Here is a 21455-nt window from a genome sequence, read left to right on the forward strand (position 1 = left end):
TGCCTTAGCTTTAAATAGCAGGAGCTGTGCTCTGTGCTGGGCAGTATCAGTATTGTGGGACTCACACAGCTCTGGAGTGTGTCTAACGTGAGGGGTTTGCACTCTGCCTCCCTGCTCGTAGATCTCAGCCCTGTGTCAGGGCCTGGGATCATCCTTATCCCTTCTGAAGGAGCTGTTCTAAGTGCTGGAGTTAAAGGCTTCACCACCAGGGAGGTTTTTTAGCACATAATTTAGTATTTTGGCAGTTCTGACATGCGCTCAGTTGCTTTCTTAATTTCTGTAAATTTGTTCAAGGGTCATGGTTTGTTGGGCTTATTTCTACACTGAGGATCTCCTTCAAATTTTCTTTTCATCTTTCCCACAAGTCATTTTGACGCCCCGGGTAAGTCCTTGGCCTCACTGTGCCTCAGATGAAAATAACACTTCCTTCACAGAGAGCTCATGTGCAAGTTTGCAGTGGTAGGATCCTCTGAGTAAGGTTACATTTGTATTACTAAGAAGTCCTGGGCAATTATGTCTGGAAAGGAAAGCAAACCATGAGCCCTCCAGCTCCATGTTTATATGAACTACCAAAATGCGTCATCGTATTATAAAAAATGGAAATGTGGAGACATTTACAAGGTTTTCCTGAATTGCAGCATTTTATGTGGGATTAGTTAAATACAACTGCTCTGGTGGAATTTCATGTGGCTGTTAAGAAAGAGTTCTTGAGTATCAGTAGTAATTAGGTTGTAGCTGAGTATCTGATCCCTTAGTTAATATCTCCATGTTGGCTTTACTGCATTTTTTGGTGAGGGAAAAACATTTAGGAATTTAGGGTGACATTTGCAGATCAGGCCCAAAATGAAGATATTAAAGGCAGAACTGACATGCGTTAGTGTGCTTGGGCAATCTAATTTTTTTGAGTGTTCCTTAATCCATTGTTTATATCAGATAAACTTTAGAATGGGGAGATTGCATATACTCACCAAATTCTGTGCCAGAATTGCTGGGGGATAATAAAGACATTCGAGAAATGCCTTAAATGGATTTTCTGTAGAAGTTAAAGGGAACCAGTGTTGCAATCCCACAGATGTTTTAATTGGAATAGCCCTCTGTAAAGTAGGAATGCTTGTGGAGCCTTGCTCGTTTGAAAGCAAGGTGGAAAATTAAATCAGCAAACAACTGGGGCATATGAAAGCTTTTTTTAAGATTAAACCAGTTCAGGGCTGGAGAGTATGACATTAATCTAAAAAGGGTAGGACAGTTAAGAAATATGTCTCTGGTCAGCAAACAGTGGCTTGTGTACTGCAAACTAGCAGTGATTCTCTTGGGAATTGCAGGTTCTGGGTTTTGTGGAGCTGTTTCAGTGAAAGATCTGAATGTGTCTGGCTTGTTCCTCTCTCTTATCACACCTTTTCCTTCTCCATGGTTTGTGCATGGTGGGAATTGCCTTGTCAAATAGGGCAAAACCAGATCACATCTCTGGCAGGCAACAGCAAGAGGTTTCCCTGCCTCTGCCTCTATCTGCCTGGAGATTTTAAACTTAATTTCTGTCATGGTAATATCAAGGTTTTGAAGGTTGTGGTTTCACAGGAGAATAAGTACTGTGCTCTCAGATCATACACTTGTAAATTAAGCCTTTAATCTCCTTATGTGTGTCAACTCCTGGATGAACCTGCTTGGCCTGGAGGAAGGGGTTTGGCTTTTTTTTAACTTTTTAACTATTCCAAATACATTTAAGCCAGAGTTAGCACATAATTAATTTGTGATTGGGTTTGGATGTCATTGGTTTGGAACACCTGTCCCCCATTTCTGAGCATGGTGCTGCTGCAACAGGTACAGCAGCACCTGCTTGGGCTTGAGCTGGTGTGAAGTGTTTCTGCCAGGCAGCCAAAGCAGGCTGTGAACATCACTTCCAGAGGAGTGATGGAGTCACACCTTGTTCTGCAGCCCTCTAGCTCTTCTTTGCAAGAAGGAAAAATTATTATGGTTAGTGCTTCTCTTAAAGTCTAAGGTGTGTTAATTTTGTTCAGGCTTTCTTTCTCCCTAATCCTTTTTGTTGGGCTGTACCTTCCCTCCAGATTCCTTTGCCTCTTAGTGGATTAGGATCACTGGATTTGACCCAAAATTTGGCCCCAGAATGTGCCACTTGGCCCTGTTACCTTGGTGTTTTCCTCATGTTTCCTGTGCTAATTTCCCAGTTTCTGTGTGTGGGGGTCGCAGTTAAACCCCCCACTTTAAGGACATGTGTGTGGCTGGATGGAGTGGGGAGCTGGGCTTGGAGGAAATGCTGTGCTGACCTGGCAGTTTGTCACCTCAGCCCGTTTTCTCACTGGCTCCTTGCCCTGTCTCTGCATCAGGTGACACTGTCCCTCTCCTAGAAGGGAGGAGTGAGGGGCCACCCTGTCCTCTTACAGCTGCAGTGTGGGACTGGGCAGACACAGCTCAGCATGGGGACCCTCCATCCTAGCACCCTTTCCAACCCTCATGTCATGCTCTAGCTGGGAAATGACATGTCTGGTGTGTTTTCCTTGCAGCAATACCAGAGCCAGTTATTCCAACAAACAGAGGATGTGGATGGGAAGACAGAAATCATCATCAAGGTAGGCTGGGGATGTCTTGTGTTGTGAAGAGCCTTTTTATTTTTGTCCCATTCCTTTTAAAGACACAGAGGTTTTGTCTTTGCTATGGAATCCTGTGCTCTGTGTCTGGCCTTCTGGCCAGGGATCTGAGCCCTTCCTAGTAGGGCCAGTGCTCCAAGCAGTGTCTCCCCTTTAGCAAGCATTCCTGTTTCCTATGCTCCTTCCCTGTCACCTGGCCAGGTTCATCAGTCTCTGTCACTTCTGAGTGGTAGTGCTGCAGCTCTGGTGAGTGGCTGTCACAGAGCTGTGGCAGGAAGAGAACTTGCTTCCTTTCTGTCCTGTGAGCTGGTTTTCATAATTCCACAATTTTCTCTGGCTTTTGGAATGGGAGTTAGTTCTGGATCCATGACTGAAGCTCTTAGAGCTGTCTTGCTCAGTTCTCTTTGAGATCTCCAGATACAACCATGCCCCATGTATTTTCCACATTTTCCAGTAACTACAGATTACGAACAGCCCCAGTCAAGTGTCCCCCCAGGGTGGGCTTTGCAAGTCCCAGATCACAGCTTTAAGCTGTTTTTGGTGTCCCAAATCCCCAGCTGCACATCAGGAGCACAAACACAGTTCAGTCTCACCAGCTGTTCACTGCAGGTACACTGAAAGGTGTGAGAGGGGGTGTTAATCAGAGCAGTGATTTTTGGGGTGGTTGTGCTCAAAGAGAGAAGGAGCCTGGAGGAACTGAAAAGCCCATGATACTTTCACAGCCCAGCAACATTTCTTGTCACTGCTGCTGACGTGCTAATGATTTGTCAGGAGTTTAATGAGCTGTAAGTGGAATGTTCTGTGAAGTACTATTTTGGTGGCAGTTCAATGATGTTTCCACATAAATATACAGGTTATGTTAATTGATGTCACCAAGATAAGATGAAAGCGATAGACACAAAAACATCCCTTAAAAAGCAGGTGTGATTTTTCACCTGTGTATCCTATCTTGCCTTACTTCTGAATATAAATCCTTGCTCCTGTTAGAGCCTTCTTAATTTGATTCCTGTTTCCCTCTTGGTTTACTTCTTATGTAGCCATGACCAGGAAAGGACCAAGGAACATATCCCATAGGAGCAGATCCCTTTTTCCTCTCTAAAACTAGGAAAATACCTGAAGGGTCCCATCCATATTCTTAGTCTGTTGCCCTTCCTCAGACCTTGTCTTAGACATACCCAGGATTATAAACTCAACAAAACCACCAGTAAAATCTGCCTTTAAACCATTACATTTGGGATAAACTCAAGAGCTCGTGTGTCAACAGCCTGTGCACAGCCTGGCATATCTGGATGGGATACACTCGACTCCTGTAGTTACCTGACTGATGGATATCTGACCTATCTGGAGGGAGGTTTCCCTGAGGTGATGGGGATGGATTTCCATGAGCAGTCAGTGTCCACACACAGTTTAGAAGGGCTTCCTGCCCAACAGAAAGAAAAACAGAGGTGCATTTCATTTTCCAAAGTGATCCCTGCTAAAAGAGCAAGGAGAGTGGGTCTCTGAGGGAGTATCCAGAGGCCACTGGGCCTGTTTGTTGTGGGTTGGTAGCTGAGGGTATTTGGGAAATGGGAGCTTTCCCACTGTTCTGGAACTCCAGCCAATCACAGCACCTCTGTTGCACCTCAGGGACACCCCTGGTTTGTCTGTGTGTGATGTCCCTCTCCATCCCTTCCCACAGCAATCCTGCGTCAACTGCGGACGGGAGGCCACCAACGAGTGCACGGGATGCCACAAAGTCAACTACTGCTCCACGTTCTGCCAGAGGAAGGTATAGGCCTGCTTGTGACTTGGCATTCAGTGTGTGATTCTGTGTGACCTTGGGGACAGCCGGGCTGCTCTGGCTGTCACCTTATGGGTGTCAACACACAGGGAGGAATGGCAGCAGAGCCAGGCAGTCAGAGCAGAACCTTGCGTGGGTCAAGCACTCCAAACCCACTCTGCCAGTGCCAGCAAGGCTGTGGTGATGGGGCAGGTCTGCACGTCAGGACAGGGTTAGAAAGGTAGAGAAGGTCCTCAGGTTTGCACACACCTTCCCAAAGGTGATCCAAGAAATGAAGCATTGACACCTCACTGGGAACTGTGGGGAGCTGGAAGCACTTTTACAGCCCCTTCCTGGTGAGCTGCTTCCTTCCTTCCCTGCTGCTCCTGCTGTGGCACTGAGAACAATTTTCCTTTCCATTAATTGTCATGCTGCAGGTGATACAGTGGGCAGACACTACAATTGTGAACTTGTGAGGTGGGAACAGGTGTGAAGTACAATGGATAAAGCTGCTGTATGTCATGTTTCACACCAGTTGGCCCCTGCTTGGAGAGAAGGATGGTTCAGTTTAGCCAGTTACAGCTGCTGAGTGACCAGATCAGGCTGAGTCAGCTGTTCTGATTTCAGTCAGTTCTAGGAGCAATCTGTTCCTGTCGTAGCTGAGCTAGTATCCCAGCACAGCACTGTCCCTCAGGAGTGCTCAGTGTTGAGAGTAGCCTTTCAGGAGAGGCTTTAAATCAAGGTTCTGACTCAGTTTTAGTAAATTTGCCACCTGACTGACAGTGGTATCCTTGATTGTTGTTTGTGTGGAGATGGCAGCACTCTGCTTAGTCCAGTTCCACCTCTTATATTGATCGAGTACATGGCTCCTTTGCCCTCCATCATTGGTCTGGTTTGTGGAGAGAGAGAGCTTCTCACACAGTGAAGTCCTTCTCCAAGACCTGTTCTTCTGACAGCCTTTCCCTCTGCTCTCCCCTGGCAGGACTGGAAGGACCACCAGCACATCTGTGGCCAGTCAGCCACGGTGACAGTGCAAGGGGATGAGGTGCACGTCCCGGACAATGTCATGGAGAAGGTCACTGTGTGAGCGCTCTACCTCCACAGCTGTTCATGGATACGCGGGGCCGGCTGGATCGGCGACCGGCAGGAACGGTCTGTCCTGTGCCAACAGCACTCTCCTCACTAGCAGACTCATTTTGCATTGACTTTTTGATACTGTGACAGCATTTGTCTATTCCTAACCCCCTTCCAAAGCTTTGGACAATACAGAGACTGTGAAAACCTCATCTGGAACCCTCTCCCTTCCATCCCAGCCCCCACTGGCTTTGGGAGGCTTTGCCTTTGCCTGACTGGATCCTCCACCATGTGGATTACAGCAGTCTCCTCATCTCTCTTGAGATGGATCTAAAGCAGGTGCTGCAAGGAGATCTGCCAGTGCTTCCTCCTACTGGGGCCTCCCTACCTCTCATTAGAGAAGAGAAACAAATCTTTGGTTTAATTGCCTTGACAAAGTCGGTACAAGTTCTTAGTCTGGCATTGAAAGGATTTTTGTTTTTCCTGTGTTCCCTTTGTGCTGGGCAAATCTGGAACACATTGGAACTTCTCCACTTAAATATAGTTGAAAAAGAACATGTTGTTAAATAAAATGCGATGAAAGGACAAGTGGTTCCTCTTAATTCCCAGGGCAGCACTTTGTGGTACAGGTAACTGCACAGGGGAGTGCACCAACAAGTACATGTGTGTCTGTACTCCCTGTCTACCTGGGTAGTGTTTTCTCCATAGGGCAGCACAGCTTCATTCCACAGCTTGCCTGGAATGTCACTCATAGTATCCAGCTGGTCAGAATCAGATGGGATCAAGCCCAAGGTGAGCACACATGGATATGGGGCTCAGCCCTGTAGGAGCTGCTAATTAGACATGTGCTGACCGTTAGGGAGCTACTTGCTTTGTTCACAAAAACAAAATAATTCAATTATTAATCGATTGCTTCAAAAATTAAGTTAATCTTTTATTTGTTAATTAAGTTAAACCTTTATTTGTAGTTGGAGAACTCAGAGGAGTCTTGACAGGCGCACAAGCCTCTGGTTGGTTAGTTGGGTTTGTTTTTAGCTCCAGGCATAGCTCCTGGGGTCACAGCCCCCATGAAGGGTCACTATTGTTTGCTCTGGTTGAGGGGTCACAGCCCCTGTGAGGGGTCATTTGTCCTGGCTCTTGTTTGTTCCAGTTTGGTGATGGCAGATGAAGATGGTTTTTCAGTTCCAGGCAGGGTCACCTGAACCATAGAGTGACCCAACCCAACCCCACGCTGTCAAACGGAGAAGATTCTATCCTGAGTTATGGGAAACTTAAAAAGAGACAAAAATGCCATGAAAAAGACTCAAAGGTGAACTCCACAGAAAATACTAGAGGTTTCTGACAAATCTGTTCCTTCCCCTGTGCATCTCAAAGGTCTGTTAGATTGCATTCCACGTGTTCCAAGGCAGTAGGAGATGGTTTTCCATCTCTCTCAGCAGGATCTCTCAGAAGCTCCCTTGGAGGCTTTGCTGGTGACACCAGCCCCTGAGGGGCATGGGTCATGAGTCTCCCATGGAGGGAGGTGACAGGGCTCCCACAGTCAGTGGTAGGTGGTGTTACTTCCTGGCTGTTTCCTGGGAAAGTTATTCCTCCTAATGCAGAGCTGAGCAGGCCCAGGGGACAGCACTGTGATGCCATCGAGGGCAAGGAGCTGGTGGCCACAGCACGCAGCTCTTCCAGAAGGAATCATGCTTCCAACAAAAGCCAAGCAGGAACTGAGGCAGGATGGGAACAGAAACTGTGATACTCCTGGGAAGGAAAAAACAGGCAACTCCTTCTACTCCCATAGCAAAATGCTCATTCCTGCTTCCCAAAGTAATACTTTGGGAATAGTTTCTGCTCGCAGTTAAATGCTGTTGTCTAGAACTTGGAGACAATTAGTTAATTGAGAAGACAGTCTTAATTGAGCCCACAGTAACACAGCTGATTTACAGGGTTTCTTGCATCCTGCACTCAGATGCAGCAAAGACAGCTCTGAAACAGCAGCTCTGAAAAGCCCACGGTGCCTTGCACATGGGGCAGCTGTGCCCCAACCCAGCGAGCAACTGCTCAGAAATGCACAATATAATCATGTGGGAATCGAGTCTGTTTGCTGATGAGAAATTGAGCACTTGCTATTTTTAGTCAAAGGAACACTCAAAACATCTCTTTTCTCTTCGCTTCCAAGCAAATTCCCTCCTGGAAAGCAACAATCCTGTACAAATCATTACTTGGAAGACTTAATTTTCTGCAATATTATATTTCTCCCCTCTCAGCCTCAGCAATAAGCATCACTTGTCCCACTGGCTGCTCTGGCTGTCACTGCATCCAGGTTCATCTAAAGGTATGAAGGATTTTTTCCTGAGGCTGGAAACAATTCCTGGCAGGAATCATGTGGCTGGCTTCACAGGAAATTCTGGAGCACTAGCAATAACATTATGATGTCTTTGTAAGGCCCTTGTTAAACATGAGTGAAATCAGTTTGGGGGTTTAAAATTATCAAGGATAAGGGAAAAGGAGGTTGCATAGGTTGATTCACCCTCACCTGGCATATGGACACCTGGAAATGAGCTTGGTACCCTTGTCTGGCATGTGGACATCTGGAAAAAGCTTTTTTCCCCCCGAGACTCATGTCCATGTCACCTCACAGCCCTGTTAATACCATCCCAGAAACCAGAATATTAGAAATCACTATTATCATCCCTGTTTACATCAAGCAGCAAGTGTTAAAGAAGTGGCTACACCTGGCACTTTCCAGTGGGAAGAAGTTTCAAGCTGCATCCACTGGCCCTCGCCTGTAACACCTTACTACAAGGACCTGGGGAGCCCCTTCCTTCAACTGCCAGCTCTTCTCATCACCAACAAAGCAGACCAGACACAGAAATAGATCTTTAATGAACTATACAAAAAATGACCCAGTGGTTCCTCCTGCATGGAGGGCTCAGCAGAAGAGGTGCAAGACTTTGTGGAAGAAGTTCCTGAACTCGGCGTTGAACACGGTGTAGATGATGGGGTTGAGAGCACTGTTGACATAGCCCAGCCAAGTGACAGTGCTGGTGACTTGAGGGGGGATGGAGCAAGACTTGCAGAGACCCCTGGTAATGTGCACCACAAAAAAAGGTGTCCAGCAGAAGAGGAAAGCACCTGCCGGGAAGATAATAAAGAGAGAAGGTGATGTGAATGTTCAAATGGCTTTAATTTAACAAAGCCTGAGCCAAAAAAGACAGATACAGCTCAGGCACTCAGAGAAAAGGTAGCAATTGTGCTGACATGTGGAGCTGGGCTTATGCCCAGACAAAAATTTGAGATGCCTTTCCTGTCCTAAACATTGATGAAAAGTCTTCAGTTAGTGTCGCTTTAGCTTTGAATGTAAGCTATTGGGAGTTACGGGTTCACCCTGAAGAGATGTTGGGTTATAAACACTGTATGTGTTCCTTCCCAAGGGTGGTGATTTTTGGCACTGCTCTGGATTCACCCCAATCCTGCCAGTCTGAGCTCTGTGGTGGGACAAGGTGGCACAATTCCCACCCTCCCCAGCCATCCCTGGCAGCCACTCACCGACGACGACGGGCAGCACCCGCATGGCCTTGCGCTCCCGGCCGTTGATCTTGGCCCGCTTGCGCCCGTGCCCCGGGTGCGGGTACCTGAGGTGTGGGTAGGACACAGTCTGGATCCCACTGTTCATGCCACACTCCCCAGGAATGCCGGCACGGCCGTAGGGGCTGCACTCCAGTGAGCCCAGCCGGCTCTGCTCTCTCTCCATCAGGGTTGGGGGGTGATACAGCTTCCTGTTGGCTCCGTAGATGCAGCCTCTCAGCTTGGCCTTCCGGGCTTCTTCCCAGCGCCTGAGTCCTTGGAACATGCCACAGTACAGCACCAGCATGACAGGGCATGGGATGAAGAAGGAGCAGATGGAGGAATACACGATGTAGTTGTCATCCTCCAGTTGGCACAAGCTGGGGTCCCGGTCTGGGACGTTGTTGAGGCCAAATATGACTGGGGATGCCACAGCAAAGGCGAATATCCAGGTGGTGGATATAAGGATCAGCTGCCGCAGGTCGATCTGTCGCCGGTTGTAGTTGAGTGGGATTTGGACAGCGATGAACCTGCCAACACAGCCTCAGGTGAGTCAGTCCTGGTGTGGTGGTGGCACCTCTGGTAATGTAACCGAGGGTCCCCAAGCTCCTTGTCACTGATCTTCCCCCCATTAATTTACTTTACTAAGAGCCAAGGCCTGGGCTACAACCAGAACAGCCAAGGGACAGCTCTGCCTCATCACACAGGGAGATTTCAGCTTGGCCACCACCAATGGGACAAACCTGGTGGTGGGGGACATTAGGGCAGAACACCCTCCTTAGGGAGGGCAGAATCCTCCCTGCTTGGGACGCTGTCAAGGGCCTATGGAACCAGTGTGCTGCCCAGGCACAGCCAGAGCAGGAGCCACTCACCGATCCACGCTGATAGCACACAGGTTGAAGATGGAGGCCGTGCACAGCATCACGTCCATGGTCATCAGGGCATCGCACAGCACCGTGCTGAGGGACCACACTCCTCCCTGGAACTGAAAAGATCCCTGGGGTCAGCAGGTGCTGCATCATTTAAAATGACAGGAACATGGCCATGCCTGGGTGCCTCAGCCACTCGTGTTTCCTCCCAACAAGCAGCCCAAAGCTGAGTGCTCCTCCCATGGCATGATGCTCCCAGTACAGCAGCATGGGAATCAGCCCCACAGAGCCCAAAGCATGTTCAGGGCTTGTGGTTCTGGCCTGAAGGTTCAGACCATCAATACAGCCAAATGAGTCATGCTGGGCAGAGAAATGGACACATCACCCTTGGGTGAGGGCAGGTACCCCCAAACTCCTCCAACCCTCAATTCAGGATTCCAAGATCTGCTCAGCAAGGCAGTATTGGCTGTATAGCATCCTGAGCTCAGTCCCCAAGCAAGCAAGAGACAGAACACAAAGTTCCTCTTCCAGTTCTGTGTCCCAGCTACTCCAACCCCCTGTATGAAAACAATGGGAATGGCTTCCCTGTGTTACACAACTGTTCCACCCAAGCACAGGCCAAGCACAAGTCCAGCCTCTGGAGACCAGGTCCAGGCAGTGAGTAACACTCTGATTCCCTCCCCACAATAACAGGCACCAGGGCAGAGCAGCAGGGACCGGTGTCAGTGCTCTGAACCACCTGGAAGTGTTGACTCTGCCATCCTGGGTGATTTCAGCTCAGTCATGTCTCAGCCAGCAGCACAGGACAGGCAGCAGGACAGACAGAAGGACAGCAATGGCTGATGCTTGTATAGCCAGAAACTACTTGTGGTACTTTGTTCCAGTCGAGTGCTTGTCTCACCCAGGTACAAATTCAGCTTGTTCTTTTAACATTAAAGCACTTTTTTAGGCTGATACAGAAAGAGGTCACCTCGATCCATTCCTGTGCCATTATTCCCAGAAGCTCCTTCAGCACAGACAGAGACCTATCAGTTTGCTCACACCTGCACTGGAAAACCAGGAAGCTCAACAGGCTGTCACCACAAGGACAGCAGGGAATTTTTCCTCTGAGTTTGAGACTCTGAGAAAAATTCCAACATCCTTTAAGTCCCTCTGCAGAGAGAGGTTCAGTTAAAAACCCATAAAATGTACAAATAAGTACGATTTTAGTGTGGGTGTGTGGGTTTATTGTTCCCATGTTATAACATTCTGTGGGGATTCTTTTTTTTCTGAATGAGGTAGAGAGATGGGATTTTTCGTTGCTTTAGAAAGTGTGGTTTATTTTCCTTGTTTTTTACAGAAAATGTGAGGTTCTGTTACAGGTGTTGAGAGCATAGCTAGAAGTCACAAGACTTATGGTTACAAGATCTTTTATGGATTTATTAACCAATAAAACGCTGCCAACAAATATATTTATGTTTCTAATCCAATATTAAGAAATTTTGTTTATATACAGTGTGACCTTTCTAAGCCAATCTTGTTCTGACACACAGACTTATTTTAAGACTTTTGGTCACCTTTATAACTATTTTTGTTCTTTCTATATTTTAAACTATAACTAAACTTTTTTCTACTTAATATGTCTCTGCTTTAAGCTTTAAATCTACATTCTTGCTTCTAGCACCTAAGTTTAAAAAAAAGTGCTCAGCTGCAATGGCACCTTGTCTTGTCTGACTCAAACACTTAATTTTGCTAGTGCAAAATACCAAACACTATCTGTACTCTCTGTGTGCTTTCATAAAATATATATGATAAACATTACTATAGTATATCTATTGCTATACATAATATATTTAATTTTCTATGTATGTTTATCTACAATTAATGTGCATTATCTAATAATCTATTATATATTTTTATCTATAGAAAATGTGCTGCATAAAAATATAGATAAATAAATCCCAGGGATTTTTTTCTCTATAGCAACAGCCAGCCAGTGCTCATAAAGTGTAATGTTGCTGCCCTTTAATGTTGCAGGTTTCAGGAAGCAGGTATGGATTTGCTCCTGTACTGGTGTTAACAGCAGGTTCTGGCTTCACTCATCCCAGCACAGAGAGGAGCCACGTGGGGAACACGCTCCACGGAACGCCAGCAAGGTGCTGAACCCCAGCCCCTGCCAGCAACAGGGCAGGCAGCTCTGCAGGGATTAATATCACCCAGTAATGATGTCAAGAACAGGATTATGATTAGAGGTGCTGTAAAGCCAAAGGAGTCTCTGAAGTAACTGTCTTGCTATTTTTGTACAGCATCTCCTTGAGATACCTCCAGGGGAGCTCTGGAGCCAGACGTGAGTGCTTCATTCAGCCTCTTCTCTCACACAATGCAGAAACGCCAAACTGAATGTGGCACCTGAATCATCAAAAACCAAATTTCTGCCAAGCTCACTGGGATCTCATCAGGTTCAGTTTAGCTTATGAGAGAGAAAATTTGATTTTGGGCTACAGTTTTCCAAACCTATTTGTGATTTGGGAGAACTAATTGATTCTGAAAAGGACAAGAGCTCTTTGGTTGCAGCACCTTTGAATCATGTGAGATTAAAGTCGGGCACTTGGAAAATGCTATAAACCCTTCCCTTTCCCTACCAACTCCCAAGACTGGCTTTGAGGAAGGTGCTAGGAGAGAACTTCACATTCTATGGTGTTTGTCACCTGCCCACCTTGGCAAAACGTGCCAAGGACCCCTCTGATGGGAGAGTAACTTTGGATAAGAGGCTTTGCTGGGCCATGTGATTAAGGAGTACCTAATTCCAGGAGGCTGCAGCAGATTAGCCCATCAAGGTACACAGTGTTAAGATTTAGGGATCACAAACAGCTCAAGCTTCCTTTAAGAAATGCTCCAGAGCAACTGCACCTTCAGCGGCTCTTTGGGTTCTCCACTTTTCCAGAATACAATGCAGAAGGTTTTACAGGATGATGGATGGCAGGAGACAGACTTGGCTTCTCAAACACCCTTGCTGCTGCTTTCCTAGTCAGCCCATTCTAGTATTCCTAAGTACAGCTGATTGGTAAGGAAAACTCTGCCTTCTAAACCAGCCTGATGTCAGAAGAGCTCCTGAGGGCAGGAACCAGGACAGAGTCAAAGGTTTTAGTCCTATTTCCACTGATACCAGCTCTTGTCTCAGTTCTGACACATGCAGGGAACAACAGGAGCCTCAAAGGGAATTAGGAGATGCCCAGCTGGACTTTGAACAAGCATCTACCTCAGTGCAGTCATGGCTCAAAGATATGGCATGGAGTAAGAAGGCTGTGGCATGAGTTGGAAGAGGAATAGTCCTTCCCAGTGGGCAAAGTCCAGCATCAGAGCCAAAGAATTGTCCCCATGTCCACTAGAAGCTGTCTTGAGGCTTTTTGTCATGAGTTGTGACAACTGTCACAGTCCTCAGAATACACAATGCAGCCTGCAAGGGGAGAGGACGAAGAGGGAGTGGGACATAAGACAGAGGTGCCTCATGTCTGCTCTGATGCCGTTTCTTAAATTAAATCATTGAGGTCGAGGTTTTTCAGAGATCATGAGCAAGGCTGATCATCCACCTGAGACATTGTGAGGACCAAGAATTCCAAGACACCTCTCCCCAGTTACTGGCATCTGAAAAAAAAAAACCCTAAGCACTGGTTTGTAATTGCTGGCCTATCTCACCTCCGTAGTATTTTGTGTGGCTCAGACATCAGCCAGACCCAAAATAACAGCTATTTCCACTAAAACTGTAACATTCTAGGAAAGACTAATCCCAAATCCTGCCACAAACAAGCTGACATCCATTCACAGAGAGCCAGGGGAAATTTGGAGAGGGTAGAGGTCTGGCCTCTCCCTGGAAAAGCTGCATCACAGGCACACAGCAAATACTGCAAGAAAATAGATGCTTTGATACCAAACCAGTGGCACCCTGAAAGTTTTAAGCAGAACCCATCACCCTCATTAAGATAAGAAGATAGCTCATGGTTTTTACTGGCTGCTACGTTATTGTACCTGCTGGGAACACTCATCTTCCCTGACTTGGAGCAGGTGCCAGGTAAACATGCAAATCTGCTCAAACCATTTCCTCTTTTCAATAATCACTTACACAGGTCTTAGTGGCAAAGATGTTTATATAACCAACACCCTCAGCTCCTGCCAGCAGCTTCCTGGCTCAGGCCTGTTCCACAGCTCTGCTGCTCGGCAGGGATTAGCAGAGAGCTGATCACAGGAGCAGCAGGTACAGGTACAGGTGTGCCCCACAGCACAGTCCACGTGTGGAGCTTGTCCTGGTGCCTGCCCTAATTGCTGGGATACCTCCACTAAATGAGAACGGTATCCTGCAAGTATCCCAGAGTCTTTGGGACTCCTGCCATTGTCACAGTCTCTGGGAAGAGGAAGCAGATACACACAAGGCAAGCCTTTGGAGCCATGCAGCTCCCTCCCAAAGCCACCCACAGCCAAGTGATATCCTGCAGTAATTCCACAGCACCACAGTTCTGCTCCTTCAGGTAACCTCTGTTTTGGTGCTACCCGTGCTCCAAGCACTCTCTGGGATCTTCTCCTGTCCTCTCTTCACATGAAAGAACTTTGCTCCTCAGGAGTAACAGTTAATTCCTGGGAGTGCCCCAGACCATCTCCTTCCCCCTTGCTTTCCATCCTCCCTGCCTTTCTGGCACTGGATTGATTATTGGGAAACACTTGACACACTCATCATCAGAAAGCCAGGGCTGGCAGAAGAGCAACTTCCCCATGGAAGTTGCCATTACCTCTCCCCATGATACTACTAAGCCCGGAGATTCCCAAGCAAGCAGGAAGGAAACTGCCTTCTGTCCCCCAAGGCAGGCAACTGTGTGGTAATTACAACTGGAAACACTGGAACATGTCTTTGTTCTATATTTGGATGACTCCAGTGGAAAGAGAGTGTGTGTCCATAATTGCTGCCAGTGTCTTTCTTAGCAACCAGAAATAAAGGCCAAGATCAAGGACTCTCCCACTGTGCTCCAGCTTCTGTGAATGGCAGCAGAGGATCATCCACATCCCACAGGAAGGAATCCCACCCCCACTGGGGCTTGGAGGAGATCTGTTGTTTGTGAGGATGTCAGCTGTCACCTCAAAAGTTAAGTCTCTCCTGCTGTCTTCTAAAGCTCTGACTTGGAGGAATGTTTCCAATATTGGAACACAAGATGCCACCTCCCATGAAAACAGCACAAGGTGAGCAAGTTTCTGCTGAATTAAAAAATTCTCAGTTTATTGTTCTGTTCTTGCTAAAAAAGCAAAGCCCCACCACCTCAGCTGGTTTTTGAATTTTCCAATAGCGGGAGTCCACCTTTACTGTGTTGTACTAAAGTTTAAAACAACAAAACAAAAATCCCACACCAAGAATGAAGGTTGAGGTGAACATTCATGACTGTCCAGGCACTATCTTCAGTAGCTGTGATGTTTGGTACAGAGTGAAAGCTGAAACCAAGCCAGTTTTAAAGAGCAATCACTACACCCTGCATCCCGCATCCCAACATTTAATTATGAGTTTTACCTCCAGGGAAAAAAAAAAAAAAAACAACAAAAAAGCAAAGAAAAGAAACCACAAAAATTCTGTCCTCTAGCATAGATTCAGTAGTTACTCTCCCTTTTCCTTATCTTATTTCAGAACAAAACGAGCTGGAAATCCTGCACCAGCACACAGGAGACGATTAAAAGGAACGTGGGCATCTGCAGGTTTTGAGCCCACAGAGAAGCTTCCAGGCATGGAATGGGAACTGCTGCAAGACTGGAGCTAGAGTTGCTCTACACATCAGAGACCTACTGCCTGCTGGAGGGGCTGTGACTGCTGCACAGTGCTCTCTTTCTCTCTCTCTGTACCTGATCAGCACTTCCCACACCTGCTCCATGCATTCCCTCCGAGCGCCAGGAGTGCAAACTCTGGTGCCTGTGCTGTTCTGTGCCTCTGAATGCCTGCCTGGCTGCAGGAGCTGCAGAGGACGAGAGGAAAAGCCTTCTGTCATATAGCACCTTCATTCCCTGTGTTTAATATCCTGGGAGCAGAGACATGGAAGAATTCCCTCACAGAACTGATGTTTATGGACAGCCACGGAAGTGAAAATACCAAGTGTCACCACAAGCTGGACAACCCCAGTTTTTAAAGCTCATACAGGTATGAACACCCGTTACCTGAGAATCCAGAACTTGTAGAATATCTGTGGTATTGAAGGAAAGCCCCACAATACTCCTGCCCCATTGGAAGAATTTTCAGAGGTACCCCAGAATACTTTAACCAGTATTTTATAGATTCCAGCAAAACTGCAGGCAAAACCCCCTGGTGTTGGTGACTGCCCACAGAGAGACCTGGGGACTGAAGGCATTGAGAGACAACAGAAAGAGGAAGGAAGAAAAGGGATCCAAATTAGAATGTGCCTTTCTAACTAGCAGAATGGACGAAATGAGGGAAAAGCAAATCCACCAAAACCAAGAGCATAGTGGAAAAAGAGGGGACCTATGCTCCCATTCTTCACTGTTCTTCTCATTGGTCCCCAGATGACCCTGCTGTTCCACAATACCTGTCTCCAGAGAGGTCACAATGTCCTGCAAAATCCTAGGATGAGGTAGAGACCATTCTAAGCTCTAATCTCCAGTCTACCTTGCTTAGTGGAGGGCAGACCTGCACAGTCAGGGCCTGCTGAGCCATGGAGTGCTTTGCATGGCTTGCAAGAGAGGACAAGAGGGGAGATGCTCTTCCAAAGCTGGGAAGAAGATCCACAGTACCAGCTACCACCAAAAAACCTGCCATTTGGCACAGTGGATGTTTCCATTCTCTTGAGCAGGGAAGGGCCACCAGCTGGTACTAACAGGTTTTAAAACATGCCCCTGCAAGCACAAGGGTGTATTCATCCCTGGCAGTAAATGTTACAGAGAGAACCACTCAACCTCAGCAGTGCCTGTTCTTTCCCTCAGCTGTCACAATCTTGGGGGTGAACAGGTTTTGGGAGTGAACAGCAATTCTGCCCCATGTCCCTGAGCTGGCTCTCCACGACTGCCATCACATGCTGGCTCAGGCCCGTGCCAATCAACAACCTGACAACTAAAGCCACCTTGGTGCAGGACGACCAAATCCCATCCAGCTCCTGGGAAAGACAGCTTCTCCTTCTCAGCCAACATGGAAGTTGTTTCCTGGCTGGCTAAAGATCTCCCTTTATCACCAAGATCTGCTCACTTTATGCCAAACAGAGCACAGCACCTGTCTCTTCCTATGCATTTGCTGACGGCAACCGGGGCAGCGTGCAAGCCAAGGGCCAGCCGCCCCGGTGTGCCTCCACTCGGGGCATCTCCGCCCGGCGCGGCTCGGACGGGGATCGCAGGAACTCGCACGGAGCCGGCTCCGCTCCCCGCCGCCCGCGGTCCCGCAGCGCTCTGCGATGGTAAGACCGGGGGAATCTGACCGCCACATGCCAGGGCAGGGCTGTCCCGATGGGGGGACACTCCCGGGCCGGCGGCGGGGAGCAAGCCCGGAGAGCGGCTTTGACCCTCCGTACTTGGTCTCTTGTCCCCCCGCCGCCTCCTAACCCGCAGACACACAAGCCCCAGCCCGCCGCGCCCCGGTGTCCCCGGGCTGTCTCACCTCGGAGTAGACGTAGAGGGGCAGGACGAGGAGGGCGAGCAGCAGGTCGGCCACGGCGAGGCTGACGATGAAGTAGTTGGTGGTGGTCTTGAGCGCCCGCTCCGTGCAGACGCTCAGACAGACGAGCCCGTTGCCGCCGACGATGAGGAGGATGAGGAGGATGCCGAACACCAGGGCGGCGATGCTGTGGCCGGGTGCGGCGGGCGGGGGTCCGGCGGTGCCGTTGCCCATGGCCCCGCGCACGGAGCCGGGCCGGCCGCCGGGAGCTGCCCGCCGAGCCGCGGGAGGAGCCTCCGCCGCCGCCCCGCCCGGCCCCAGCCCCGGCCCCGCGGGGACAACTGGGTCACCAAGCGGCTTAAAGGGTGGGGGGTGCCGGGGGGGGGGACAGGCTCCCGGTGTCCCGGCTCCTGGTGTCTCGGTGTCCCGAGCGCTGCAGAGGTCTGGCTGCGTTCTCACATGGTCTTGCTGTGTTCTCACATGTGGTTGTGCTCTTAAGCAATGTTAGAGGAAAGAGTCGGGATTAGTACAGATCGGGTGAATAACTGGGAAATTGCGTTCCAATGTGTGCGTAGAATCTGGTGATGTTTAGGTGTTTGTAATTAAACTGAGTGAAGATCCAGACAGTCCGTAATGAAATTTGAAGATACAGCCAAGACAGGGTGCTGCGAGCATCTTGGAGCACAGAGTAGGGATTCAAAGTGCTCTTGATAAGTTGGCAAATGCAGGATACACTTCAAACGGAATTTTGCACCTTACCAGTGCTTGGATAGGAATAACCACCTGCTGAAATGCAACATACAGGAAGAAACCAGAGAGGCAGCAAGTGTGTGAGCAAAGATGGGGCAGCAGGTCATGAGCTGAACATGGGGGCTGGGGCATTTTACTGCAGAAAATGAGAGAAAAGTGCTGTATGAGGGGTACCTATGCATCTGCAGGATCAGGAAGCACAGGGAGGTGTGACCTCCCATTTCTAGCCCAGATGACTTGGGAGATGTGGGAGCTAATACAAACTCTGTGGGCATCTCTGCAGCTGTGCCACCAAACCTCAGCCCAGATGTTAATGCCAGGTAAGCATTCAGGTCAGCCTGGTGTTTGTGGAAGGCAGTGGGAAAAGAAGGCATGGCAATAAAGGGGCATTTATACTGCATATATTTTTATACATTATTGGAAACTTTTTATGACACAAATTGCTTCTACCATCTGTTTATAGGCTGCAGCTATCAAAGTTTCACCCAAATAATTAAGACCTGTGGGAGAAATCCTCTCTCCAAATCCTGCCCTTGCTGCCCCAACTTCCCTTTTGCTCTTTTTTGGAAAGGGTCATGGTTACCCTTCACCATGTGCAGCATGGAAAGGCCACAGCCCTGGTGTCAGCCACAGGACACAGATCCAAGCACTGTCCTTCCCTTGGACTGGACTAACAGCAGCTGATCCACACAGTCTGTTTTGCCCAGCTACTGTGGCTCTGCAATTTCATACATGAGTAAGAGAAAATTCCTTTGGTTTAAGCACATGGACAACAGCCTGGTTGGCTAAATTCTGCCTCCAGAAGCGGGGCTTCCAGGTGTTTTCTAAAGTCAGCAAGAATGCCATGTCTTTAGTAGTTACAGAGTTGTACCACCCTTCTCTCCCATCCCAGTGAAGCTTGCCCATCCTCGTGTTGATCCCAATAGCCATGGATTTGTTTTTTCCAGTCATCTCCCTCTTCTAGTGTGCAAAGACAGGAGAGACAATTCCACCTGGCCTGACAGGGGCCAGGTCTTGCTCTAGATATGTCTGTCACCAGCACTGGAGTAAGTACTCACATGCCTGAATCTCTACATTCTTTTTGAGAATGGTTTGTGTTGGACTCAGGAGGACACAAGCAGGTTGCACATCTGCCAGGTTCAGAGCCTGGTGATACCTCATCTGCTGGGAAGTTCAGGCAGGAAGATGTTTTCCATCATCTGGTCACAGCTTTTTGTATCTGGGTTTGATCCCTAAAGCCCAGCTCCTGACACAGCCCTCACTCAGTGAGGGGCTGGGACAGCAAAACCACTTGCAATACAGCGCTTTTTATTCTGAGAAATCAAACTCAAAGTAGTAAAAGGAGGCACTGAAGTACATTAATGAAACTGTGTGGATAGAATACTCTTAATTTATTTATGTTTAAACCACCTAAGCAGGCAAGAGAGCAGGATGGAAAAGTGACTGCTGTCCTCCTGCCTTCCCACAAGGATTAGTGCCATTCCTCTAATCCCCTTTAACAGTTAATTTACATTCATTATCTCAATTTTCCCTGTGGGTTAGTGCTGAATGACTCTTAATTCTCAGTATGGAAGCTCATATTCCAGACTAACAGGGCCTTAATCCTAAACTAGTTTAATCCTGGAGTGGATTAAATTGATGTGAAATAATGCTTTTGACTTCCAGAAGTGAGTAGCCATGCAAACCACTAATTAGGACAGTGATTCTGTGGCAAACAGATTACAGACATTAAACACAGTTCCTTTCTTGGATAAGAGGAGCTGCCCTCCTAGCAGAGGAGAAGGAAAGTCTATATTACATTAGCATATCCAAAGAAGTCGTGTCATGTCACTGCACAAAAAAAAGATGACAAAGAACAGAGTCATGGGTCACCCTCATTGGAAAGCAGGAGGAATTATGCTAGGGGGAAGGATTGGGAATGCTTAGAGCACCTTTGCAGACAGTCTGATGTGATTGGTGTTTTGGAACAACTCTTTTTTGTTTGGATGCGCAGCTTGCAGTGTCTTCATTCCCCATCCAGCTGTGACAGAAGCTGTGGAAGCACCGCAGCTGCTCCTTGTGTCAGGAAAAGGGCAGCACCAGAAAAACACCCAAACCAACAAACCACTGGGAGATCTGCCTTTTTGGAGTGTTTTAGAGTGTTTGGAAAAGAAACTCAGGAAGATAAGCAGTGTGGTTTAGGGCTGTGATGGAGCTGGTCCCCGAGCAAAGGAAGCTGGTCCTTTGCCAAGGAGCCAGGAGGATTTGAGTACCAGCCAGTTCAAAGGATCAGGAAGCTTGCAAAGTGAGACATCTGTCAGAGTCTCTACAAGAAGATGGAACTTTTATCACCATAATTTTTCACATCTGAGGCACTACAAATTTAAATAGAAAAGGAGAACAATGTGACTGCCAAAGTTTCAGGACAGATATGCCAAACTCAGCTGATGAATAGTGCCCTGATAGCATCAGCTCTCCTGGTTGCCTTCAGGTTCAGGACAAAGGGAAGAAAACAAAGAGCTTTCAAGCCCAATCGTGTTCCTTTTATTTGCCATATTCAGCTGGGCAATTCTCTGTGAGGCACTCATCAGCAACAAAGCCATCCTGCTTTTCAATCTCCTGTAATGCATTTCTCAGAAAAGAGGCAGAGGCAGCATCCTCTCTCTCAGGTGAGCTTTTGCAAGAGAGGGAAGAGGATGGCACAGCTCTCCGGGTTTTCCAGGCTCTCCCAGTCCCCCAAGAAGCTGCAGGGACTTATTTACATGCTGAATGGATCTTTTGACATTTACCATTCTGGTAAGTTATGATAAATCCATGTAAGATGTAAAAACTAATGCTAGTGGTTAGCTGTGGGGGTGAAACTATGGAGAAAATGGCCATATTTTCCATCTCTGTTTGTTTGGAGTCAAAACTAGATGTTTTTGTGGATGCCTGGTTTCAGCTTAACCACATAATTGATCTCACACAAGGGTGACCCGATGAGACACAAGGACTTGTGGCACAGGACAGATCAAAATAATATAACTCAAGGACTCCTACTGGGTTTAAAACATTATTGAGCTTGTTAGAGCCACATGTTGGGAAAAACCTCCTGAGCAGGGGGAGAAGTCAAAGACAGCACAAACAGGGAAGGCACGACTGGAAGCAGCAAACACCTGTAATTGCACCTCCCTCCACACTCATCTCAACAAATCCTGCTTCTGTTTACTGCAAGGGTGTCCCTTCAAGGGGGGATGAGCAGAAATGCAGCCCGAGCAGCTGTG

The 21455-nt window shown here is 47.9% G+C and overlaps 2 protein-coding genes across 5 annotated transcripts in view; one reads left to right on the forward strand and one right to left on the reverse strand.

The window, feature by feature from the left end:
• The window catches only part of DEAF1 (DEAF1 transcription factor), a 77797-nt gene extending 71773 nt beyond the window's left edge, over nucleotides 1-6024 (forward strand). For all 4 annotated transcript variants that reach the window (XM_079308303.1, XM_079308302.1, XM_079308299.1 and 1 more), the window contains 3 exons: nucleotides 2520-2585; nucleotides 4282-4371; nucleotides 5345-6024. In XM_079308303.1, coding sequence (XP_079164429.1) covers nucleotides 2520-2585; nucleotides 4282-4371; nucleotides 5345-5449 — 261 coding nt within the window. In that variant the 3' untranslated portion in view covers nucleotides 5450-6024. The remainder of the gene's footprint in view (nucleotides 1-2519; nucleotides 2586-4281; nucleotides 4372-5344) is intronic.
• A 2267-nt stretch (nucleotides 6025-8291) lies between these two features.
• DRD4 (dopamine receptor D4) lies at nucleotides 8292-17762 on the reverse strand. The gene is made up of 4 exons (XM_079309584.1): nucleotides 17467-17762; nucleotides 9864-9976; nucleotides 8974-9521; nucleotides 8292-8559 (listed from the first exon to the last, which is right to left on the reverse strand). The coding sequence occupies exons 1-4, from the start codon at nucleotides 17695-17697 to the stop codon at nucleotides 8357-8359; spliced, it is 1095 nt and encodes a 364-aa protein (XP_079165710.1). The 5' UTR covers nucleotides 17698-17762; the 3' UTR covers nucleotides 8292-8356.
• Between the last annotated feature and the right edge of the window lie 3693 nt (nucleotides 17763-21455).

Source organism: Erithacus rubecula (assembly GCF_903797595.1).
Source record: "Erithacus rubecula genome assembly, chromosome: 6".
Classification (NCBI taxonomy): domain Eukaryota; kingdom Metazoa; phylum Chordata; class Aves; order Passeriformes; family Muscicapidae; genus Erithacus; species Erithacus rubecula.